We start from the raw sequence: 23,618 nt of genomic DNA on the forward strand, positions 1-23,618 counted from the left end.
CCTCTCCAGTTCGTGTACTGCGGGATATAGTAGTATTTATTCCCGAGCTGGTCCGTGCCCACGTGCTCCTTCACCTCCTTTGACAGCGTCCTCCACAGGGCGCGGAACAAACCCTGAGGCCAGCCCATGCTGGCGCTCTGTTCCCGGCGGGAGTAGCGCAGAGGCTGGCAGTTGAAGGAGAAACTGTCAGGCGCCGACCCCGCCCTCCGCGCCCGGCCCGCCTACGTCCTCCGGCCTTCAAAGTCATCGCGCTTCCCATTGGTCACATGGAATAAGGCTTGGCCAATAGGAGAGTCTGTTATTACAACCTGTCCTCTAAAAGTGTCATGGCACCATCCACTGCTCCAGCTGGTGTAAGGAAACGCGATGCTGGGCTTTTTGTCTGCGCGACAAGCGGGTTTGGAGGACCCTTTTCGCTTCCAGAGAGCAGAGGCCACACGAAGGTAAAGAAATCTTATCTTCTCCTCTGGCAAGCTGGTTAAATCTAGACCAGTTGCTAGAGCAGAGTTGGGGTCGGGGGCCATTGGGGAGAGGTGAAGTTCAGGTAGGGAGAAGCTGGATGAGCAAGAGCCTCGCCTACTTGGGTAAAGGCGTGAAGATGAGAATCACGTTACAGCTACTGAATTTTGCCTTCTTCTTAGAGAATGGATTGAATTTGAGAACAAGTTGTGGGAACCAAGTTAGGTAACTTGCAGCTGTCCAGGAGAGAGTTGATGGAAGGCTGAGGTGGGGAGGTGGCAGGTGGGATAAAGAGAAAGAAGAGATTTGAGTAATGTCCAAGAAATAGAAACAACAGCCATGGGAATGGCTTGTATGGGTGAATGATGTCAGAGGAAGAAACAGTTGTCATTCCTAAGTAAGTGCCTTCTGTAGGAAGTTGAATTTCGGGAACATTTTGAGATAAGAATTTCCAAAGGACAAGCAAGATTTACTTTTAATTTTGATCGTACTGATTTTGAGAAACCTGTGAAGATACTCATCTGAAGAGTGGAGGAAAGATAGTGGTTGCATGTATGAATTCTACGATCATGGAAAATTGAGAGGTTTTTAATGTAATATACATGAATTCATGAAGAGCAGTTAAGGTCATCCACGTGTATTACTGAAAGTAAGAGAAGTAGTTCAGTGTCAAAAAGCTGAGAAATTCGAACAGTTGAAGTTAGGCAGAAGGAGCTAGCAATCTAGCTCAGAGGACCAGGGCTTGCCTACCATGATCAAAGTCTTGGGTTGGACGTCCAGCGGTGGGAGAGGGATGTTAGGCAGAAGAACCTCCAGATGACTGCCATCAGTAAGCAGAGAGGTAGCAGGAAAACCAGAGAGATGCGGTGTCTTGGATGCTGAGGGAAGGAATGTTTGCCGTGGAAGCTATCAAATGTGTCAGATTCTGCCCTGTAACTCTCTTCTTTGCTTTCAGTTGTTCTCTATCCCTTTACTCAGCTTTATTTTTTATGCACTATATTACTATTAAAATTGTATTATATATTTTCATATGAGTCTGTTATATTCTTCACTCTCCAGAGAGATCTACGTGTTACATGAACAACACATTCAATAACTCTGAAGAATTAAGTTTTCCAAGTTTACCTTGCATGTAATGGCACAGTAATCACTAATGAATTTGGTAAGAGCAATGTGAGAGGAATGATGAGATTAAAAGATTTTATTAAGAAGAATAATAACAGTAAAGGTAGTGGGGAGTTCTAAGAATAATGATTTCTTTAAGAAATTTAACTTGATAGAGAAACAAAGTGTACATTTTGCTTATTGACAAACTGATGGATATGACTCATTCTAATATTCTAAAGTAAAAATTCAGGTATGCGTTATGTTTTCAATATTTGGATAACAAAATAGCAGAAATTCAGCAACATAAAGCAGTTCAGAGATTTATAGTTTTCACAGGCTTAAAATGGTGATAATCTGTGTTTCACCTAACTGGGTCCTCCTTCTGGCTCAGTACTTACAAGGCTACCATCAAGATATTTGATAGGATTGTAGTAATCTCAAGATTTGACTGTGAGTTCGTCCACTTCCGAGCTCACTGAGGTGACTGTAGACATATTTACTTTTTCCCTGGCTTTTGTCTGGGTGCCTCCCTAAATTTCTTGCCAGGTAGGCGTCTCCACAGGAAAGAGCAAGCAACGCAGATGACTTTCATCAAAGCAAAGGAGTACCAGATGAAAGACAAACTCTTTGTAACCTAATCTCAGAAATGACATGAAATCCCTTTTATAATAGTCTACTTATCAGAACTGAATCCCTGGTCTGACCTAGACTTCAGGAGAGAGAACTAATTCAGGTCATGAATACCAAGAGGTGGATAACATTGGAAACCATTTTCTCAGCTTTTGTATCACAACTGAGAAAAACAATACACATCTTAATAGATAATAATCATTTAGTGGTTTCGTTTTTTATTTTAAAAAATAAAAGAAGGAAAACATATTGACAGACAGACATCCATTTACAAAATAGCATAAGAACAATACAAACAAAACAGAGTTACAGACAGAGTTGTAGGAAATTAACCATGGTTGTTGTATTACTTATTGATATCTTCAAAGTGGTTTCTCAGGAAAACAAATTCATTTATTGGTTTCAACAAGTGACGAAGTAACATTTTGTTTTTAAAATGTTGTGTTATCTATACATATAGTGTTACTTCTTTAGGATAATACGTTCCAAAATACTGAGTGTAATTTTAACTAAACAGCTTAACATTAAATCTTTTTTTCAATCTGTGTGGTATTTAAACCTGATTGGCATTGCACCTGCTACTGACCTTCTCTCCCTAATCCCAATCAGTTATTGTAGAGAAGAGAGGAATTTTTGTTCAACTCAGTCTGTTAGTTACCACACACACATCCAGAGAATTTTATTTCATTGACTGCAAGAACTCATGTCCTATGTATCAAAATTTGCCTCTCTTCTCTGATAATATGACTTGTTCACACCAAGTAGTTCTACAATTCTTCCATTATGATTAGCAAAGTAAACAGTGAAAAAGGAGTGAACTTGAAAATTCCTTCATCTTCAATTTTAGTGAAAAGAGCTTTAAATTTTAAAAAAAGCAACATTACTCTTTTTTCCTTTTGTTCAACGTAGCATGTTTGGGAATCTTACAATATCAGTAGTAATTGAAATTAGTGAGCCACTGAGCATCTTAAAAATTGGGTCTTCTTATTCTCAAAGATCCTTGCAATAAGGAAGCACCTAAGTATAGGTCTTTGTAAAAATACTGTGACCTAAACCTCTTCCTTCATTAAAAATAAAATTGAAAAGTGTGAGAGCTCTCCTAACCAAATCAGTAGATTAATGCATAACCAATATTACTTAGTACTTCTCCATAAAACTTCTCTAAACTTGACCTTTCTGGCTAACATATGCCCTACTGATTTCATGTACATCTCTTCCACCAATTGTTTTGTGGTTTATAGAAAGTCAGTATTTATCTTGAAGCCTATATATGCCAGTTTCACTTATTTTTGTTCTTGTTTAATTTCCATGTGTGCTAATAAACTATGAATACAAAGAACTGGTGTTCTTACAAAAATGAGGGTGCTTATGAAATACTCAATACAAACAAATGGCTTCAAAACAATGCTTCTTTAATGAGGTATACCTGATGATTATTATAAAAGATAGGGAGAATTGTAACAGTATAAAACTTTGTCAGAATATTGGGATCACCTGCAGTATTTGGAAAAAATATTAACGTCAAGGTTCCATCCTTTCAGATTCTAATTTAGGTTAGTTTACATATTCAGAGTATTCTCTAAATATAATCACTTTTGTCTGACCTCTTTGCCAAGCAGAATTATTTTGATGTTTCCCTCATTTCCGTGTATCGATTCCTTTTTGTTCCTGATGCGCGTACTACTATGTGGATATACAATCTACTTATCTACTTATGTGTTGATGGACACTTGAGTTTATAGTTTTGGGCTAGTATAGGTAAAGCTGGTATGAACGTTCATGTACTAGTTTTTGTATGGGTATGTTTTTATTTCTTACAGGTTCATACCTGGAATAGTCAGACACTTAAGAATATGTTTCATTTAAGAACTAATAATTTTCAAAAGTGTTGTATACTACCACCAATAGGGTTGTTTGTCAGTGGTTCCATGTCTTTCCCCCATTTCTGCTTTCTTGTGTTTTTTTTTCAACATTCATTTTATTTGACCTTGTGATTTTGACCGTATGTCTTTATATATATGTTTACTTATACATATATTTAGTACTTGCTCTAGGAATTACAAAATAGAACTTCACTTTTAATTTTCTGCTTAGAATCATTATTTTACTCCTTAATTTGATATGGAGACTTTGCCACCCTTTACTTTCCTGCCTAGATGTTTTTGTCTTATATATTTACATACATTATAGACAGTGTTAGAATTTTTGTGTTCAATCATCAAACATATTTTAAGAGAAAGAACAGTCTACCATATTTACCCAGATATTTACCATTTTTGTTGGTTTCTCTTCATTCCTGGTGTCCCCAGTTTCCTTCTTATATTGTTTCCTTTTTGTCTAAAGAGAATTGTTTATCAATTCTTGTAGAGTAGGTCTGATGGCTCCATGTTTTCAAAGGAATCTGCAGGTATTCAAACATCATTTTCTTAATAGATAATTTGACCTTTTCCTCTGACATCTTAAAATATTGTCTTTGGTGTTCAGCAGTTTGATTAGAATGTATCTGGACATTGATTTATTTGACTTTATCCTACTTGCGATTCGTTCTCCGTTTTCAGTTTGTAACTTTATGTCTTTCACAGCTTGAGAAGTTTTTACCCAATATTTTTCCAATTGCTTTTGTTAACAAATTTTTCCTCCTCTCCTTCTGGAGTAGCAGTGTCATAATGTTAGTTTTTTTGTAATTATTCCTCTGGTCTTTGAAGCTCTGTTCTCCCCTCCCTCCAAATCTTTTTTTTTTTCCCTTTGTTGTTCCATTGTGTAATTTCAATAACTCTACCTTGAAGTTCCTCTGTCAGTTCCAATCTACATTGAGTACATTAAATTAAAATGATTTTAGGTTGAAAAGTTCTGAAATGTCCATTTGGGGTATTATTTCTTTCATTTCCTTTCTCATACTTTACCATTTGTTTCAAGTGTGTTCACAGTCACGTACTTACGCATTTTCTAATGCTGGCATGAAGTCTTTGTCAAATAATGCCCAATGCTGTGTCTACTCAGCTTTGGCTCCTATTGCTTGTCCTTTTCTTTGCAAGTGAAATGAAGTTTCCTGTTTTTTCATATGCAGCACAACTGTGGACTGCATTCTAGACAATTTGTAACTCTGTTATGCAACTCTGGGTCTTGTTTCAGTCCTAGACAGAATGGTAATATTTTTGTTCTAACAGTGATTGGCAAGATTAGGTTCAGGATGGATATATGTATTCAACTTTAGTTCAGTTTTTCAAGGCCTTTTCAGATCTGTCCAAGTGTGAGCCACTCAGATTGTGACCTGAGTGGTAGTGGTGAATTCTTTTTTCAAAAGTTTTTATGATATTCCGGATTAAATCCATGCATGCTGTACTCAGGAATGAGTCCAAAAGGTTGTAGACATGTTTCTGGGATCAGTGTCCTGAGCTCCTATGCTGTCCCTGATTTTTCCCAATTCCCTAGGACTGCCTTTTTTGGTTGTCTGGTCAGAAGCTTTAGGCTCTCTTTCCCATATTCTACCATACACTTCCATTTTTTTGTCCCCAGCTTCAGTTCAGAAGTGAAAAGGCAGATAAGAACCAATAGACTTTGATCCCACCTTGTTGGCATCAAAGCTCTGATAAAGAGATGAAATGATTTTATTTAAATATGCTTGATTGTTAAATTCAACAATTCCAATTCTACCTACTTAATAAAAAGGAATTTTTAAAAATCCTGTAATTACACTTTTTCCACTAGGTGTCCTCAGCTTAATTTTTTAGAATTAAGCTTTGTGGAAAGTCTCAGTCTGTATCTTTTTAAAAACTTAAGCCCAGAGTGGTGGTGCATGCTTATAATCCTTTCACGTGGATGGCTGAGGCAGGAGAATCCCTGCATGTTTGAGACCAGCTTGGGCTACAAAGTGAGTTCCTGGCCAGCCTGAACTGTGGAGTGAGACCCTGTCTCAAAAAGACAAAAAAAAAAAAAAAAAACCAAAAAACCCTTAATAAATGATTTAAATAAAATTCAAGATAATACTTGAGGTGAAAAATTATGCATAGAACTGTTAATATTTTAAAAACCTTCTTATATTGTTATAAGCAACCTTTACAACCTTTAAAAATCTATAAACACTTATAAATGTGTAGGAGAAAATTTAAGCATTACCTGTGATTTTCATACTCTATGATATCTTGGTGAAGAATTTATTCTGTTATTTTGTTATTGTCAAGCTTTATCTTTGTTTTCTCTCTTTTAATTTTTAAAGGGTCTTGGGACTGGAATTAAATAAAGACAGAGATGTTGAAAGAATCCATGGCAGTGGAGTTAACACCCTTGACATTGAACCTGTTGAAAGGAGATAGTAAGCTAATCCAACTTTTATTATCACTTTTTCTTTGTAAAATGCACTACAATCTTTTTTCTGATGATTCATGTAGAAGTTTCATAAGAAGTCTAAGTTGTAGCATTTTTCAACTCATGATTTCAATTATACAGATTGTCAAAATTGCAAGCTGTTGCCAAATATAGTCATTGTTAAATCTACAAATATTGAACTTGTTTAAATGCAGAGGTACTGTAAGGCTGGGGTAGGTCTTTAGGTGCTATTTTTAAAGACACCTACTACTGTCTTGGTGTCCAATGGGAAAACACATAAGAAGTAAAAGTGTATTTTTGAGAATTAAGTTTGAAGCGCATAGAATATCAAAAGCAGTGTGACATATACTTTTATTCCTTTCAATCTTTTTCCCTCCACACTGGCTGAAGTAGTTTGAAAAATGCAAATCTGAAGATACTGCCTTACTATAGGTCCTGACATCACATTACCCTTACAAAACAATTTGGTAGCTTGAGTGTAGCTTAGTGGTCCAGCATATGCTTAGCATAATCAAGGCCTAGGTTCAAATCCTAGTACCAAAAAAGAAAGTTCAACACTCTCCATGTGGTCTATAGTTGGGCATTGTATAAAAGCAATTAAGATAGTGTATCAACTTATGATAAATTTAGCATTTGTCTCAGAATTTTTCTTTTATGATGAGATATTATTATTTACATGAAGTTGGGATAACTTTCATAAACTCATTTTTTATTTCCAGCTTCTCCCATACACTCAACGAATAGTCATAAAGAAAGTGAACAAAATTCTCACCTTAGCCTGCAATTAAATTTAAAAGAAGACTGACAGAAATTCTTATCTTTTTCCTGACTTTTCAGGGCTCATCTTTTAATACCCACTCAAGGACAACTGTGGGGCACTCACATAAAAAATATCTGCAGACATGAGGAACAAGGGATGACTGATTCCTCTTGGCCTTGTGTTCTGGTAGGAAGATTCAGTACTTCTACTCTAGCCAGCCCTTTGGCCTAATGATCAGTTGTAGTACATTCAGTCAGTGGGAAATGTGAGGAATAGCTTATGAAACATGAGAACTAGGTTGAGATGTGTTTTCATAGAACATAGAGAGAAAAGTCTGAAAACTTGCCATAGTGGTTTTCCCTGTGATTACATGCGAAAAACCTACAACTATTTTATTGTTTGCTAAGCCTTATATTTTGCATTTTAAAGAAATAAAAATGTATATCTTTAGTATAAAATTAAATGTTGATTTTCTTTCCCTTGAGAAAATCAGTGTATGTGTAGCTTGCTTAAAACATCTGTTAATGTTTACCATCTACCATGAGCACTGAAGTGACATCACTGAAAATACTATGCATTGCAAGCACAAATCCAAAAAGGAAAGGGATCAAGAGATGGGGGAGGCAAAGGGATGGGAAAAGGGATAGTAGAAGGAATTCGGATGTGCTGTGAGCATGTACCAACTCCCCTCAAGGAACATGAACATTATGTACTACACATACACTAATAAATCAAAAATGTTTGTATAAGCAGAATAGAAACCTATTGCCGGGGCCTGGTGGTGCCTGCCTGTAATTGTAGCTACTAGGAAGGCTGAGGCTAGAGGATCATGAGTTCAAGCCCAGCCCAGCAACACCTCATCTCAGAAGAAAGAGAGGGAGGCAGGGAGAAGGAAGAAGAGGAAGAAGAAGAAAAAACAGTAAGGAAGAGGAAGAAGAAGAAATGTATTGCCAAAGTTAAGTGATATCTGAAGGAAACTATGTGAACATTATATTTTAATAGGTTCAACTGCAGAAAGTACATTTTCATAATCACTCTGTTGAGTTTGAGTTTCCATTTAGATCTCCTAAATTCTTCTAAATTCATTCATTCATCTTAATACCAATTTTTCTTGGCTGCATAAAGACATAAAGCCAGCTGGGTGTAGTGGCACATGGGTGTAATCACATTTTGAGTTTAGTTCCAACTCGGGTAAATAAGCAAGACCATCTTCAAATAAAAATTTAAAAAGCACTGGGGATGTAACTCAGGGATAGAGTGCAAACTTACTTGAAGACAGCTTTTTTTTTGTCTTTTTGAGACAGGGTCTCACTATGCACTTCAGGCTGGTCTTGAGCTCACTTTGTAGCCCAGGCTGGCCTTGAGTTTTCAGTGATTCTCCTGCCTCAGCCTCCTGAGTCCTGGGATTACAGACATGTACCACCACACTCGGCTCAAAACAGTTTGTTTGATTTAAAGAAAAAAAAAAAAAAAAAAAACCTGCCAAAGAGAATTACTCTGAAAGGAGATTAAAAGTAAAACATAAACAAGAAAAGATTTTTCCCAAAATACTTGCACACTGCAATATGTAAAAGACAAATCAAGAGTGCTCTCCATTTTGCAGAATTCTCTAAACTTACCGTAGTCTGCACCATCTATTGTTATTTCCTAAGCAGAGTATTCAGGCCTTTGGGGAAGTTAATGAAAGAGGTAACAACTTCAAATTCAAAAGTGATTTCAGACAATTTCATGAAAAAGGAACTAAGGTCATTAAAAAACACATAGTTAAAAAAAATAAGTAACAATCTTAGAGACAGATACAGAGAAAAAACAGCTTAAAGTAGGTGAAGTCTCAAGATACTATTGTGCAAGTTAAGTTTAACCAATGTAAAAGGTTCTTGTTTTGTATACATGCTTATCTATTACTTTTACTTTTTGAAATTGTTTTGCTAAACTTTTAAATAGAATACTTTGATAGGTTCTACCAATATAATGGGCAAGTGTTAAAGAAATGTGTGCTTTTTCTTCCAAAAAACTGTATCATTTGTTTTTTAGCATCCTCTTTTATGCTCATAGGTAACAATTTGGGCAGTCTGGGCCCTGTTGACCTCTTTCTCTCACCACTTTTCCATATTTCTTCAGCCACATGTTCTTTTTTTCAGTGTCTAAATGAACCTAGTTTGTTACCTCCAATTCTTCCTTCAAATTCCCATTTAAATATTACAATCAAGGAAATTAACCTTATATCCCAAAACTAGAATAAAAGTTAGCTATTGTGACAGTGCTCTCGATTATAACTAACATTTTGTGTGGTTATGTACACTACTTGTCTTTCCTATAGACTGTAAACTGTAGACAGAAGCAATGCCTGTCTTGTCCACAGCTGTGTTAGACTGACTTACATACTGTTAGGTGCTCAGGTGAAGCTGAACAGATGGAATGAATGCATTCATAAGAGAAAGAAGGAGGTACTTAGAGAAGGAACTTGGCACTTTTATCATCCTATCAGCTTTGTGATTTAGGTGAAAAGGGCCTCCTTTCTTACCAATGTTGAAATGTTTAGACATGTGACATAAGGTGCCAGGGTGACATAGCTATTACCAGAAACAGCTTATCTCTCGGATTCCATTTTCATTTAACACAAGTATAATTAACACTTACAATAACTTTTTTTCTGGTGCGGGGAATCAAACTCAGTACCTTGTGCTTGCCAAGCAGGCGTTGGTGCCATTGAGCTATATCCCTGGCCCTTAAAATAACTTTGTAATATCTTACTTTCTTAGATAAGAACTATCATTTGTTGTCTTATTTCTACCATCTGTTCTTTTTGGAATCATGAAGGTAAACAATTGATCACTGAGTTTTTCTATGCTATAAAATTTTTAGACTTATTTAATTTTTTTATTTTTTACTAGTACATGTTTGCATAAATGATGATTACATTTTTCATAGGGAGTTGGTGACCTGTGTATGACACATCTTAATTCTTTTTTTGTCTGCTGCCCCACCCATCTCTCCCTGCTCCTTGCATTACTGTGTCCCATTCTCATTTGCAAAACCTCTATTTTCATTTTTTCTCTTTCAGTACTTTTTCTATCCCCTTTTCTCTCACCTCCCCTTCATCTTGTGTTGAAAACAAGGATGAAGTCTAATTCTATAAATATTTAAAAATTTTAGTTTATTGATATTTATTGTAGTCCTCATTCCTGAGAATTAACTCTATTTATGATTTCAATCTTTAAGGAGCAATACATTTCAATCTTTAAGGAGCAACTTTTCATGATATATATCATCACAAATAAATGGAGTAATGAAATGATCAATTAATGTGAACTTCTTTATTATCAGCATGTTATCAGGTGGTTCCGATGGCGTGATTGTACTTTATGACCTTGAGAACTCCACCAGACAACCTTATTACACGTGTAAAGCACTGTGCTCCATTGGCAGGTGTGTATTAGAAAACAAAATCCATAAATTTGTTAACAGTTGACTGTTTTTGCACATAATGAAAAACATGAAAATAGCGATCATCTGAGTGGCTGAAGCAAGTTATCCAAATGATGTAGTTATATTGATATTTGCTGGTGCTTTCTTGGAAATAACTGAAATTCAAGAGTAGCCCTTTTTTAAAAAGTCATTTGGCTTCCCCATAACAATCTTTGTATCAACTTTCTACAAGGTTTAATGTTTTTGATCATGTCTTTTTTGTTCTGTATCAAAAAGCACACTTCACTAACTAGTTTTTAGTTCCACTTAGTAGAAGGCTCATTTATGAGCATCTCAGCTAATTATAAACACAAACTAGTTTTTCAACTGATATTAATACAGAAAAAAACAATTCAGAGCTAGATGTAATAAATGTACAGGCAACCCCTCACCCCACCCTTCACACATAGTTGTGTCTGTACTTACTCAAAGATGCTTAATTTACAAAAAAACCAAAAAACAAAAACTCTGTCTCAACTTCTCTGGTTATTCTTTCATGGCTTACCAGTCTGTGTGTGACCTTGAGGTAGCTTTTTCATACAGGTAGTTAATTCTTTCTCCTTGCCTGACTGTGGTCAGCCATTGAGCAGACCTTTGCATGGACAGAGTAGGTGCTGAGCAAAGTGATAGAGAGGAGAGACTTCGTGAACACTACCATCAATAACTGCTGTGTGTTAAAGCTGCTCCCAGAGCACTAGAGTCTGCACTTGGGCTGCAGATCTACTTAAAGACAGCTACACACGCTTCTTGGCTGTGGCCCTTCTCTTTGAAAACACAGACTTGGAAAACAATCCCTGTGAGGTTCAGATTAGTTTGTTTTAGATAATTTTACTTGTCTTTTTTTACTTTATGAAAATATGTAAGTATATACACAACAGAAGAAGAAAAGGTATATGGGTAGGTAATGTATTTTTTCCGCCACCTTAAGGCCAGACCTGGCATTTAAGACTTTGCTTCACATTCTCATTCCTTCAGGTGTACAGGTGTTCCACAAGTGTCCAGGGTTCTTTCCCCAGTACTGGAACACGGACCTTTACCCTTGAAAATCAGAACCCATGATGGTTCTATGTATAGAGGGCTATAGTATCCTATTAATTTTGTTTAACTTATATAAAAGTAGCCAGTATACCCATTTCCCAACCCTACCAACTACCAGTCATAAGCAGTCTTTTTTCATCTCTACCCCATACCTGTTTATTCTCGGGATTCTTTTGAAATAATTCCCATATAGCATATTATTTCATCCATAATTGTTTGTTTGTATCTCTAAAACAAAAAGGATTTTTATGAGCATAACCAAAGTACCACTATCTCATATATACAACAATTCCTGATATTAAATATCCAAGCAGCTGTCACATTTTTCTCATAGTCTACTAAGTATCAAACAAATACCCAGTTCGTTTCAATTAAGGTTTAATACCATGATACATGTATAATATTCATTACTGGTTCTGAGCATGTACTATATCCAATAGGATAGCACAACTCCTCCTGAGGTGATCTAGCTGATATTGTAATGTAGTCATTGACAGATAATGCTTCTGTGGGTGATAGGTCACCCCCAGAACTAGTGAATCTCATGGACATCCACCAAGAACATCCTTCTGTTACACAATAAGTTTCTTAATAAGAAGTAGGATAGTGTGGGACACCATGGAAGTGGGTAAGACTTTCAACAGTTTAAGAATGGGAGTGCTAGTACAGCGATACTAAAGAAAAGCAAATCCAAACCTAAATGAGGAATCCAATAAAGGCAGAGAGCCCTGCTATCTCCACGATGAAATAAATCTTCTGTAGCTGGCTGATGCTGCTGGGATATACATAATACAAAAATGGGAAGTCTCCCATGCTGTGAGCCTTAGGAGGAGGCCTTGCCACTACATAATGCTATGGAAGCCTGAATCTGTAGATGCCTGCACATTCTCCCCATCTCCTGGACAGCTAGGGCACAGGAACGTAATCTGGATGTGACAAGTCATATCACACTGAGACTACTACTTGTTCTTAATATTGTATCAGTTTTGAAACTCCCAGAAATCAGTTATCTATAAATGTTGATTGCTGTTTCATAGAAACCATGCCGATGTTCACAAATATAGTGTGGAGACTGTTCAGTGGTACCCTCATGACACAGGCATGTTCACATCAAGCTCATTTGATAAAACTCTGAAAGTGTGGGATACGAATACATTACAAGTAAGTATATTGAAGCCTTTCCAGTGTGCTCTGTAGAGTGAAGAATTTCATTCTAAACCATTTTCATGTGATTATTTCTCAAAATGTGAAAGCAGCCTAGCAGTTAAGAGAGCTAGACTGTTGCTAATGTCCAAACCTCTTCATATTGCAGTTTTCTCATCTATGAATGGGGCACCAACTATGGCAACTCATTGAAGAGTTGTGGGACTCAATAAGCTGGTATATGTAAAGTAGCTAACAGTACCTAGCTTATAGTAAATACTCAACAACTGTTAAGTATTACACTAGTTGAAAACTACTGTGGGCTGGTGATTTAAGGAAGAATATCAGACTTACCCACAATTGATCAAAAAAGTTAAAAGAAAGTAAAGGTAGACATTATATAATGGTTTCTCTCATATGTGAATGAATTGAACTTTCTAGTGCTCATCTTTTCCCTGAGCTCTACTGTCATGTTTCTCTACCTTACTTAAATGTACTGTCTTTCCTTCAAACGTGACATGTTCCAATCTGAATGTTTTCCACATTCACTTAGTTGTGAAATCTTGGCAAACTTTTCTTCAGGTTCTCTCATGCTTCTCTTTTCTATGTCCCTCACCAAGCTTGCATCTAACTACTGAAAACTACTAACTTGTTTCCCTGTCCTATTTGATTCCCACCTGTTTTCACAGAAAGTTTATCCCCAGAATTAATCTTACTATAAGATGGATTTATCGTATCTATACTCAAACCCTGTGCTGATGCCCACTGTCTAAACTTAGCCTCACTTCTAAGTTCTTCATAATTTCACCCCCTATTCTATCAATAGTGACTTCCACGTCTTTTCAAAACAGTACTATAGCTAAATTTGTCTACTTTGCATCACATCTTGATTATGTTGTGTTCCCTCCTGTGGGTTCTTTTGTGTATCTTTCCCCTTCTCCTAAGGTCACATCCTCTTTACAATTACACTGAACCCAGATTCAGCACACCGCAGTTCTACTTCCACTGTACTGCCTATTTGATATGCTACTTTACATAAAGTCAGTATTTAATCAGCGAAGATCTCTTCACCTCTACAATTAAAGTGTCAGCCTCCATGATGCCTCAGGTCATTCCAGGTCTAGCAGATAGTCAGTGACTGTAGCTTCCAGAGTTCATTTTAATGACCCTTTCACTTCGATGTAACTGTTTTCTACATAGAACACATTACTATTTTACGTCATTTTCATACCTGGATGTCTTATTTGCTTTCTGGCATATTTCTTGCCCAAGGAAAGGACTGTGTTTGATACACTACTAAATCGAGTGTTGTATGGAAATGCTAAATACCTTAAGGGTAACTCATTTTCTTTTCTTTTTTTTAATTCTGCGGGTGATGTTTGTAAATTGCCTTTGGTGGGTCACTTTATTGCTAGTATTTAGAACCCTTAGGAAATGACTTCTTCTAGTCAGTCTCAATCTTGGCATACCAGGAAGCACAGCTGTTTAGAACAATTGTGTCACTTTTGGCTGTAGTGGTACTAATGACAATAGCATAAAACACAGCCTAGAAAATGACAAACTGAAGTAACCATTAATTTTCCACCTTTAATCATATGAACTAGATTTGTGGTCACATAACAAAATCTAAAAGCAGAAAATTGTATGCAGTATACAAGCCTTTAATATGTTAACTTTGCCCTCCGGGGTTAAATTTAAAATGGGTTAGGGAGAAAATAGAAAAGTGGAAGAAGAAGGAGCATTTAGAAGTAAGGCTGGAGGACAAAGGGGGATCATGCTAACTTTTGGGAATTGGTACAGAACACTAGAGGGAAAGAGAGAAGGAAGAGCTAAAAAGAACAAAGCAGAACCAAAACCACAAAGAGGCTAAATACATTGTTCACAGTCACATAAAAACAAGTTCAAACAATGAAAGGGAAGAAACAGAAGCAGAAAGCAACAAAAAAGAGAGAGAGGAAAAAAAAGTTCACTTCCAGGTTTGTCTTTGTCATCACTGGTAGAAAACTTGTGGAGACAGAGTCCTGATCTATGTTGACTCATCCCAGCAAGCCAGCTTCGCTTTTCAGCAAGGTAGTGGATACTCTTAGCAAGTTTGCACCTTTGGCAGATTGCAGCTGTCAGCACGCCTTCCTTCATTCTGAGCCCAGCTGGGAGTTGCTTGATTTAGCTGGCAGCCACTCTTGAGTTCTGAGCTTACCCAGCCCCTTCTCCAAAATGGTTCCTGGCCAATAGCTCTCTTGTGTGGGACAACCGGGCCCTCAGCACTCACCGCCAGCTAGTGCAGTCCATGTCTGTTGCTCCTTTGCTCCACTGTTGCATCTCTCCACAGAGGCCTTTGGGGTTGCCAGTGCTCAGTATGTGTCCACAGGTCTGAATCACTTCTCTCACCAGTGTGTCCCCTCTCAGGCAGAAGGTGCTGGCAGCTACCTCCTTCTTCACTGAAGTTTTTCTCTTCACTCTCTCTGTGGGCTTCAGTTCACACCTCTGTTCATTCCTGGGTCCAGGGGGAATCACTTCCCTCTTTCTTATCTTCGCTATGTTCTTATATTCCAGCATCTGGACAGTAACACTTAGAGAGGCTTTTCCTTTGCTGGCTACCCTTCCACCATTTGCCCTGCCTCCTCTCTGTCTTTCTATTTTCTGATGTCTTCTTCAATTTCCCTTTTTAACATGCTGTAGTTTTTGTTATGGAGCTTTTACTTCCTTGGGTGAATTCCTAAGTATTTAATTTTGGTGCTAATGTAAATTTTCTTTTGCTATATTTTTTCTCAGTGGATTCTTTATGAGTGTACAGAAACACTGTTTATTTTGTATTTTGATGCATTACTGAATTCAGTTATTAATTCTATGAGTCTTTTGACGGCTTTTTGAGAGTCTTCTGTATTGAAGGTCATGTCATCTAGAAATAATGATTTGACTTCTTTCCTATACATACCACCTTTATTTCTTTTTCTTTTTAATTAAACTTTTTATTAGTACATTATTTGTTGTACATATTAATCACATTCATTGTAGGGAGTTTGTAACTGAACGTAGCATGTCTTAATTCTTCTTTTCCTTACCAGTTTCCTCCCTTCTCTTCAACCCTTCTTTTCCTTCTATATACAAAAGCTTTCTTTCCATTTTTTTGTTTTCATTCTTTTTTTCCCATTTCCCTTCTTTCTTTCCCTCTCCCCACTTCCTATTTTCCATTTCCATTACATGTTCTTCCTGCTTTCCAAACTCTATCCTCCACTATGCTCCTTATTAAAACTTTGGGTTCTTTCCTCACATAGGAGAAATGATGTAATATTGAAACTTTTTTGTCTGATTAACTTCATTTAAGATTATACTCTCAAAGAGCATCCATTTTTCCTACAAATGACTCAACTTTATCCTTCTTTATGGCATAGTATTACTCCATTGTATATAAGTAGCACATTTTCTTTAACCATTCATCTTTTGATGGCCATACCGACTGTTTTCAAGATTTAGTTATTATAAACTGTACTCCTGTAAACGGGTGTGTATATATCACTGTGGTATGGTGCTTTTAACTCTTTTGGGAAGATACCTAGAAGAGGAATAACTAGGTCAAATGGAAACTTCAGTTTTAGTTTTTGAGGAATCTCCACAGTGAGTTTCATTGTGGTCATACCGGTTTACACTCCCACCAGCAACGGAGAAGGGTTGCTATTTCCCTACAACCTTGCCATCATTTGTTATTGGTTGGTTTCTTGATGATAGCCACTCATTCTGGAGTGAGGTGGAATATCAGTGTTGCTTTAATTTGCATTTCTGCAGTGACCAGTGATGGTGAGCATCCATATATATATTTGTTTTTTGTAGTTCATCTGAGAAATACATATTCATTTCAGGTGTTCATTTTTGGATTGCATCTTTTAAGTTTGGGGGATATGATTTTTTTTTTTTTTTTGAGTTCCTTATATATTCTACATGTTAGGCCTTTATCTGAGGAGTATCTGGTAAAAATTTATTCCCATTCTGTGAGCTGTTGCTTCACTCTTGGTAGTTTCTTTTGTTTTGGAAAGCTTTTTAATTTGATATGATCCCAGTTACTGACTTTTTGTAATATTTCCTGTGTTATCAGGGTTTTCTTCATGAAGTCTTTGCCTACACCTCCATCTTTAAAAATTTTGCCTATTCTGTCTTCCAGCAAATTGTTTCTAGTTTTATATTTAGGTATTTCATCCATTTCAGTTTTAGTTTAGTGCATGGTCAGAGATATATGGGTCTAAGTTCAACTTTCAGCATGGGGGAAGGCCAGGTTTCCCAGCACTGCGTATTGAAGAGGCTATCATTTTTCTAGTGAAAGATTTTGGCACTTTTGTCAAAGATAATGTGGCTGAGTATGCTTGGAGTTGTTTTTCCATCTGCTATTCTGTTTCACTGATCTTCCTGTCTGTTTTTTGTACCAGTATCATGCTATTTTTATCATGGTAGTTTTGTATTCTTACTTCAAATTGGGGATTGTAATGCTCCTGCCTTGCCTTTGATGCCCAGAATTGCTTTTGCTATTCTACATCTCTTCTGCTTCCATGTGAATTTTAGGATTGTGTTCTCTACTTCTGTGAGGTCTGTGATTGGTATTTTGATTGGAATTGCCTTAAATTTGTATCACAGTTTTAGAAGTATGGCCATTTTCACTATATTGGTTCTGCCTATCCAAAAACGAGGGATATTTTTCCATTTTCTAACATCCTGTTTGATCTCCGTTTTCAGAGTATTGTAGTTTTCAATGTGAAGTTCTTTCACTTCCTTCATTAGATTGATTCCTAGGTATTTCATTTATCTTCATGCTACTGTGAAAGGTATTGTTTCCCTAATTGCTCTTTCAGTGCATTTGTTATTCATGTACAGGAATGCTATTGATTTTTGAATGTTTACTTTATATCCTGCCATGCTCTGAATTTTGGTTATTAATTCTAGGAGTCTTTTGGTGGCAGTTTTGGGGTCTTTGATATAGAGTATCATGTCATTAGTCAATAATGGTAATTTAACTTCTCCTTTCCTTTCCTTATTTCTTTTCTTTCTTTCTCTTCTCTAACTTCTGTAGCTAATGTTTCCACAACTATGCTTAACAGAAATGGTTATAGTAAGCTTCCTTGTCTTGTTCCTGATTTTAGCATGAAAGCTTTCACTTTTGACCATTTACTATGATGTTGGTTCTTGGTGTATCATAGGTGGCTTTTATGAGGTTGACATAATGACCTTTTATTTTGATGAATTGTGAGGTTTTTATCATGAATGTGTGTTGGACTTTGTCAAATGCATTTTCTTCATCTATTGAGAGAACCATGTGGCTTTTGTCCTTGGTTCTGTTCATGTAGTGTGTCACATTTATGGCTTTGTACTTGTTGAACCATCCCTACTTTCCTGAGATAAATCCTACTTGGTTGTGATGTATAATCTTCTTGATGACTTGCTGCATTCTGCTTGCCAGAATGCTATTAGGGACTTTTACATCTGTGTTCATTAAAGAGACTGGCCCACAGTTCTCTTTTTTGGTTGGATCCTTCTCTGGTTTTGGGTATCAGAGTAATGCTTGTTTTCAGGAATGAGTTTGGTTCTCTTTCAATTTCATTAAAGAATTTGAGGATTAGTGGCATTAGATTATCTCTAAAGTTCTTACAGAATTTAGCAGTAAATGCATCTTGACCTGGACCTCTCCTTGCTAGTAGTTTTTTGTAACTACTTCAACTTCCTTGATGGATATTGGGTTACTTGGAATTTTTATATCTTCTTGATTCACTATTGGGAATTCATGGGTATCTAGGAATCTGTCCCTTTCTTCTGAGATTTCCATCATTATTTGAGTACCAGTTAGGGTGCCTACATTATCATGATGTATGATCTTTTCTTATATATGATAATTTTTGATGATTCATAACATTCTGTTTGTCAGTATCATATTGAGGCTTTTTCTATCTATATTCATTAAAGAATTTGGTATAGTTCTGTTTTTAGTTGAAGCTTTGATTTTGGAATCATGGTAACACTAGCTTCCAGCAATGACATTATGAGTACTCCTTCCTTTTCATTTTCACTAATGACCTTGAGAACCATAAGTGTTAGATGTTTTTCTAGCATTCAACAGTGAATCCATCCAGATCTGTTAGGTTTTTTATTATTGTTTTAACTTTATTGCCCATTACTGGATTATTCCGGATTTTTAAATCCCGTTGGCTCAGATTTGGTAATTCATATGTATCCATGAATCTGTCCATTTCCTCTGTTTTTTCCAATTTACGGGTGTAAATGTTTGCTAAATAGCTGTCAGTGATCTTTTTTATTTTGGCAGTGTCCATTTTCATTTCACTTTTTCACCTCTAATTACATTGATGTGAGTCTTTACTTTTTTTGGTATATTGTTTAGAGCTTTTTATTTTGTTTATTCTTTCAAAGAACCAAGTCTTCAATTTATTAATTTTTTCTAACTATTTTAATCTCACTTTTATTTTCTGCCATAATATTTATAACTTTCTTCCTTCCTAGCTTTTGGTTTAGAAAGTTGTTGTTTTTCTAGGACCTTGAGGTGCATCTTTACATTATTCATTTGTGTTTGCTCTGTTGTTGTGATGTGGGCATTCACAGTGATAAATTTCACTCTATTGCTTTGTCTTCTCTTATTTCTATTTTTTATTTACTTGATTTTGTTTTGAAGCTTCCCAGTAATTTGTAGTGGAAAGCTTTCTCTAGTTGGGAGACTTCTGTAGTTTGCACCGCTTTCATTGTGTCACATTAATTCTGGTGTGTTGTACATGAATTGTTGTTTAGTTCTAGAAACGGTCTTGTTTCTTCCTTGATTTCTGTGTTGTCTTCTGGGTGTGGCTACCAAGCCTTTGTCTCTCTCCTAAGATCCACCCACCTCCATTTACCTGGGATGGGAGGTTGCAGCATATTTGTTCTAGTATCCAGGAGTGGGCCACCATATTTTTACTCAGCACAAGGCAGTCCAAATATTGGCATCCCAAGAAAACCAACTTATGGCCCTAGCTGTGACACCTTGGCTATAGTAATAAAAAAAGAATCAATTATAGCACCAAAAAAACCTGAGTATTGACAAACTCGAGAGACTAATAATGTACCCTGCTTAACCATAGAAAAGAGATCATGCAGTATACTATCATATAGCACTAGAACAGACCAAATATAAATCCACTGTTGACCTCCTACACTAAACATCTACTATTGGGCATGGTGGCGCACGCCTGGAATCCCAGGACTTGGGAGGTTAACGAAGGAGGATCATAGCAAGTTTAAGACCAGCCTGGGCTACAAAGTGAGCTCAAGGCCAATCTGAACTTCATAGCGAGACCCTGTCTCAAAAAGACAAAAACAAAAAGAAACAGAGACAGAAAGATAAACATTTACTAAATGGAATTTTACCTCTAGTAACAACAATAGTGTAAAGTTAAAAAAAAATAGTGTAAAGTTAACTAGCTATCTCGAGAGTCATAAGCTAAATAGTGGTACTAGTAAAGGTGGAATGGTAGAACCAGTCATGATTTTTTTCAAAATTCTTAATGTATGAGAAATAGAGAAAAAAATCCTTAATTTGATAAAGAGTATACTTCAAAACATTAGTGAAGTATATATTATTCCTGGAGGTAAAATATGGAAAGCTTTCTGGTGTAGTTATCCTTATTCTTTCTCCCATTTTACATTGTACTAGAATCACTGGCATGCAGGTGGCAGTTGAAGAGTTTATACAAACAAATCTTGAGGCACACCAATTTAAATAAGACAGAAAAAGGAGCAACAAAATGGGAGAGATGTGTGAATAATTAATAAATATAAAATCGATTGTTTTCAGTCACATGGGATATAAGGACTTAAAATAGCCAAAATGTGAATTTGAACAGGAGAAAAGATTAAGACAAGTGTAGAGTGAAATTTCTCCTGATTTGTTTATAATAAAGCAGTGGGTGCTGTTAAGATGAAAGAGACTTGAACTTGGAACTGAGGCAGGAAGGAAGTTATGGACGCCTAAAAGAATCTGATATTTCTGACAGTACAGAAGGGCATTAACTTTTGAAATGGGGAGGGATCAGTTTTTCCATCTAACAGGAGTGAAGAATGAAGAAATAGCTGGTAGAAGCAAATTTTTTGTAGTTTTGTTGCTAACACTGAGAATTTCTGTTGAGTCCCTCCTAATTTTTCTTTCAACTAAAATATACCAGATGTTGTGCCTGAGTAAGAATATTTGTGGAGAATGGAGAAAATCTGAAGTAGCTGCAGAATATTGCAGAGAATACCTAATACAGTATTTTGCATTACAAATTAATGCAAAGTAAGATTGGCAGTCATTACTGAGCACCCAGTTGAGATGAATGTTCTTTTACAGTGACACCAGTCTGCAGACTAAGATTTTCTTACAGTGGGTAGAAAAGTATTTATTCCTCAACCTCTAGCATTTTTACTCTTTTACCCTACAGGCAAAACATTTGCCGTCTATGTAGATCTACCTTGATACAGGTGCAGAAAAGGCACACATTTGTGGAGGTGGAGTCATTCAGGCTCGAGGTCTTCCTTGAGAAATAGAAAGGGACAGCAGAGAAAGATACTGGCCTGTTGAACTTAGAAGTCAGGCTAGAGAGGAAAAGATGTGGACAGAAGGAACTGATAGAGGTTTTGTGGCTTATTCCATTGTCCTGAGAGTAATTCGGGAGAGAAGACAAAGGGATAAGACTGTTGTTGTCATAAATAACCGAAATGCATGATTTCAAAGCTAGGAACAGTTGTAGGTGAGGACACACTGCCCTGATTATTGTAGCTGAGACTGTAGGGAACTGAAAGGCAGGTCCCTGTTGGTGCTGAAATTCCGTGGACTAAAGTAGAGCAGAAGACAGTAAGCCAAGTGGTTGTCTTTTCTTAATTTCTAGAAAGTGTTATGCTTAAGTCAAATGAATTGCTAACAGTCAATTTCTAAACTGAAAAAAATATGGGGAAAAGAGAGTTTGTTGCTTTGGTTTTGTCATTAGAACTTAACTTCTTAAATGTTTTTGATTATCAGACTGCAGATGTATTTAATTTTGAGGAAACAGTTTATAGTCATCATATGTCTCCAGTTGCCACCAAGCACTGTTTGGTAGCAGGTTTGTACATGTATTCTTTTGTTGTTTACCTGTCAAATGCTTTCTCTTTGTTCATATCTAATTACCGGAGATGATCAGTATTTTTTTTTAATCTAAATATTATTTATATTTAGTTCAACAGATGTGTGCAAGTCAGGCTTTATGCTAATGGCTATGATTAAAAGATGAAAATCACTAAATTTCCATATTTTTTCCTTAACTTTTCCAATTTAATGCAGTGAAACAAGAAAATTATTTCCATCTCGAAAATTATGATTGAAATTAACCAGCTGCTCATATAAAGCACCTGCAACAAAAGTTTTTTCATTTGAGGAAGAAACTATGTTTTTCTACTATCTAATGTGTGGTCCCTGTGATTGCATTCTTTCTGTGGCTGTCCATGAATCTCTTCACCCCTCATCAGGCAGATCCTATATTTGTTAAGAATTAGTCACTAGCTTGTCTTTGAGGTCCATTCAGTCCATGTCCAGAGCCTTCGTGAATCTGTTACTGTACTTAAAACTGGAAGTGTATCATTAACTTGGAAAATGAAGCTATTAAAATAAAATGATTTGATGTGGTAAAATAGCATAGAAGTATAAGACATTTAATTTCCCATGTAAAACCCTGGTTTTGGTAGTGTCCTTCATTTACCTGACATGATCATGAGGGGAACCCAGGCCCTTCTTGCAAATGTCTAAGTAGTTTAAAATAAAAACTAATGTAGGAATGGAGTTCTCTTCCGCCTGAAGTGCAGGTAGAATTAAAATAATCTTTCTAATTATAAGGATTAAACTTCATTTTAAACGTATTTTGGGCATATACTTTTGTATTTCTGAATGCATACTGTGAAATGTCATGATTTCTAGGTGGTGTGTTTTTTACTTTTGCTGATGATTTGTAGGAAAATTATATTTAATCTTTTGTTTTATTTGTTTTTACAGTTGGTACTAGAGGACCCAAAGTACAACTTTGTGATTTAAAGTCTGGATCCTGTTCTCATATTCTACGGGGTATTTTTTTTTAATTTGAAATGACTACTACTTTAACTATTCAATAGAAAGAATCATTACTAACAGTGTATTCTTTGTAAGTGGTATGACTGATGTATTTTATTGTAGTTGTTAAAAATCAACAGGGAAAGAAAGATTCTTCTGTGCAATATTTTTACAAAACTGAACCATTGAGGAAACATTTATATGAACAATGATTGTAGGGAAAGTTCAAAGGAAATGAAAACTACAAGATCTAACTGAAAACCTTGAGTTATCACAACATTTCAAAGGATAAACTGCTATGGAAACTTATGTCAGTGCAGTTGTCCCATAAGCATTGTCTTAATATTTGTTCTGATGTTTTTAATATTCAAGTGAAGGGGCTCGGGATTTAGCTCAGTGGCACAGCTCCTGCTTGGCAAGCGCAAGGTCGTGAGTTCGATTCTCAGTACTGGAAAAAAACAAACAAACAAAAAAACAACAAACAAACAAAAAGTTCAAGCAAATTTTTGTGTGGTGTAATATTTCATTTCATTTTATTTATTTTTTGGGTACTGGGAATTGAACTCAGGACCTTGCGCTTGCCAGCCAGCCACTTGTGTTGCTGAACTATAT

At 36.2% G+C, this 23,618-nt stretch overlaps 1 protein-coding gene across 5 annotated transcripts in view; it reads left to right on the top strand.

Annotated features, from left to right (window-relative positions):
* Positions 1-349: 349 nt before the first annotated feature.
* LOC102029678 (DNA excision repair protein ERCC-8) overlaps positions 350-23,618 on the top strand; it is a 42,280-nt gene continuing 19,011 nt past the window's right edge. For 3 of the 5 annotated variants that reach the window (XR_262377.2, XM_005392653.2, XM_005392654.2), the window contains exons 1-6: positions 350-443; positions 6,413-6,508; positions 10,610-10,711; positions 12,826-12,949; positions 21,948-22,029; positions 22,953-23,021. Coding sequence is in view for 4 of the 5 variants with exons in the window: in XM_005392653.2 (XP_005392710.1) it covers positions 367-443; positions 6,413-6,508; positions 10,610-10,711; positions 12,826-12,949; positions 21,948-22,029; positions 22,953-23,021 (550 nt within the window). In the remaining variant the exon portion in view is untranslated. Of the gene's footprint in view, positions 444-1,518; positions 1,622-6,412; positions 6,509-7,359; positions 7,469-10,609; positions 10,712-12,825; positions 12,950-21,947; positions 22,030-22,952; positions 23,022-23,618 lie in introns of all 5 variants that reach the window. The other 2 variants (XM_013518416.1, XM_005392655.2) reach the window with 2 other exon arrangements.

Source organism: Chinchilla lanigera, unplaced genomic scaffold, assembly GCF_000276665.1.
Source record: "Chinchilla lanigera isolate Chin_1 unplaced genomic scaffold, ChiLan1.0 scaffold00045, whole genome shotgun sequence".
Classification (NCBI taxonomy): domain Eukaryota; kingdom Metazoa; phylum Chordata; class Mammalia; order Rodentia; family Chinchillidae; genus Chinchilla; species Chinchilla lanigera.